The sequence below is a fragment of the Etheostoma spectabile genome, chromosome 15, assembly GCF_008692095.1.
Source record: "Etheostoma spectabile isolate EspeVRDwgs_2016 chromosome 15, UIUC_Espe_1.0, whole genome shotgun sequence".
NCBI classification, from domain to species: Eukaryota; Metazoa; Chordata; class Actinopteri; order Perciformes; family Percidae; genus Etheostoma; species Etheostoma spectabile.
Genome location: NC_045747.1, coordinates 31,430,031 through 31,431,287, shown reverse-complemented (window position 1 = coordinate 31,431,287; position 1,257 = coordinate 31,430,031). Strand labels below are relative to the sequence as shown.

The 1,257-nt window shown below is 44.0% G+C and overlaps 1 protein-coding gene and 1 long non-coding RNA gene across 2 annotated transcripts in view; one reads left to right on the top strand and one right to left on the bottom strand.

Moving 5' to 3' along the window:
- LOC116703016 (uncharacterized) overlaps nt 1-1,257 on the bottom strand; it is a 13,173-nt gene that overhangs the window by 4,245 nt on the left and 7,671 nt on the right. The gene's annotated exons all lie outside the window — the stretch shown is intronic.
- LOC116703002 (serine/threonine-protein kinase TAO2-like) overlaps nt 1-1,257 on the top strand; it is a 45,608-nt gene that overhangs the window by 37,808 nt on the left and 6,543 nt on the right. The window contains 1 exon segment of the mRNA XM_032537573.1: nt 579-782. Within this exon segment, the coding sequence (XP_032393464.1) occupies nt 579-782 (204 nt within the window).

Sequence of the window (1,257 nt, the reverse complement as noted above, 5' to 3'; positions counted from 1 at the left end):
AAACATCCTGGGCTTTTCACAAGGACAATGGCTCCATTGTTATCTTGTTTAGTATTATCAGTGTAATAAGGTTTTCTTATGCAAACAGTTTTAATAATAATCAGAGGGAAACGTATGCAACAGCTCCCTTTTAATTTGGCCATTCAACATGCCCGTGTTTTATTCTCTTGTTTTGAAAGTGCCGTGAAATCCTTAATCTGAGTTTTACAGGAATGTGAAGCACAGTGGCGGTAAACTTCCACTCTTCATCACACAGGTGGACGAGTCAGAAAGGTGTCTTACCTTTTTAAATACGTTGATGCTCCCAAAAAGAAACACATGGATCATCTCTGCAAATTAACAAAATCACTGTAAAGCAGATTAAAGAGCAGTGTTATTTTGAAATTTGTATTTTCTATCAAATAAAAATACATTTTTTAATATCATTTCCTGTAACATTAACATTTATTTGTGGCCGGTGGCCTTGCATCCAGATCGTATCCATCTGGCCCTTCATATGAAAGTGTTTGGGCCCATCTGGTCTACAGTCTGGTCTACAGTCTGGGCTGCAGTCTTCCTCACCTTTGGTCCGTTAACAGGAGCTGAGCGAGAACCAGTCGACTCCGAAGCGGGAGAAGCAGGAGTGGCTGATCCGTCAGAAGGAGTGTCTGCAGCAGATGCAGGCGGAGGAGGAGGCCAGCCTGCTGCGGAGGCAGCGGCAGTACTACGAGCTGCAGTGTCGCCAGTACAAGAGGAAGATGCTGCTGGCCCGCCACAACCTGGAGCAGGACCTGCTCAGAGAGGTACGAGGCGCCGTCTTCACACCGCAAACCGTACAAGTTAGAGCCCGACCGGTATATATCGGTGGACCGGTATTAGGCATTTCCCAACCTGTGACCACTACGCCACTGTTATTTCCAACCAATCACATAATTTGTCCCGCCCAGGCTGTTGGTGACCAGGGTCGAGTGCACTTCACATCAGAATCAGCTTTATTTGCCAGGTATAAGGACACATACCAGGATTTTTTCTTTGGGGCATCGTTACTCACAATGTGCTTACACACACAAAACAACCCAAAAAAAACACGTCTACTAGGGGAGGGAATCAGAAGACTCCTCCCGATACCATATCATCACGATACTTATGCCACGGTAAAATATTATTACGAAATTAAACATATTGCAATATTCTGCAATATATCGCAGTTTATAGCCTTTTTTCCAACTTCTAATTTTCCCCAATTTCTAATGACGTCCCCAAAAGGAAACTTATCAA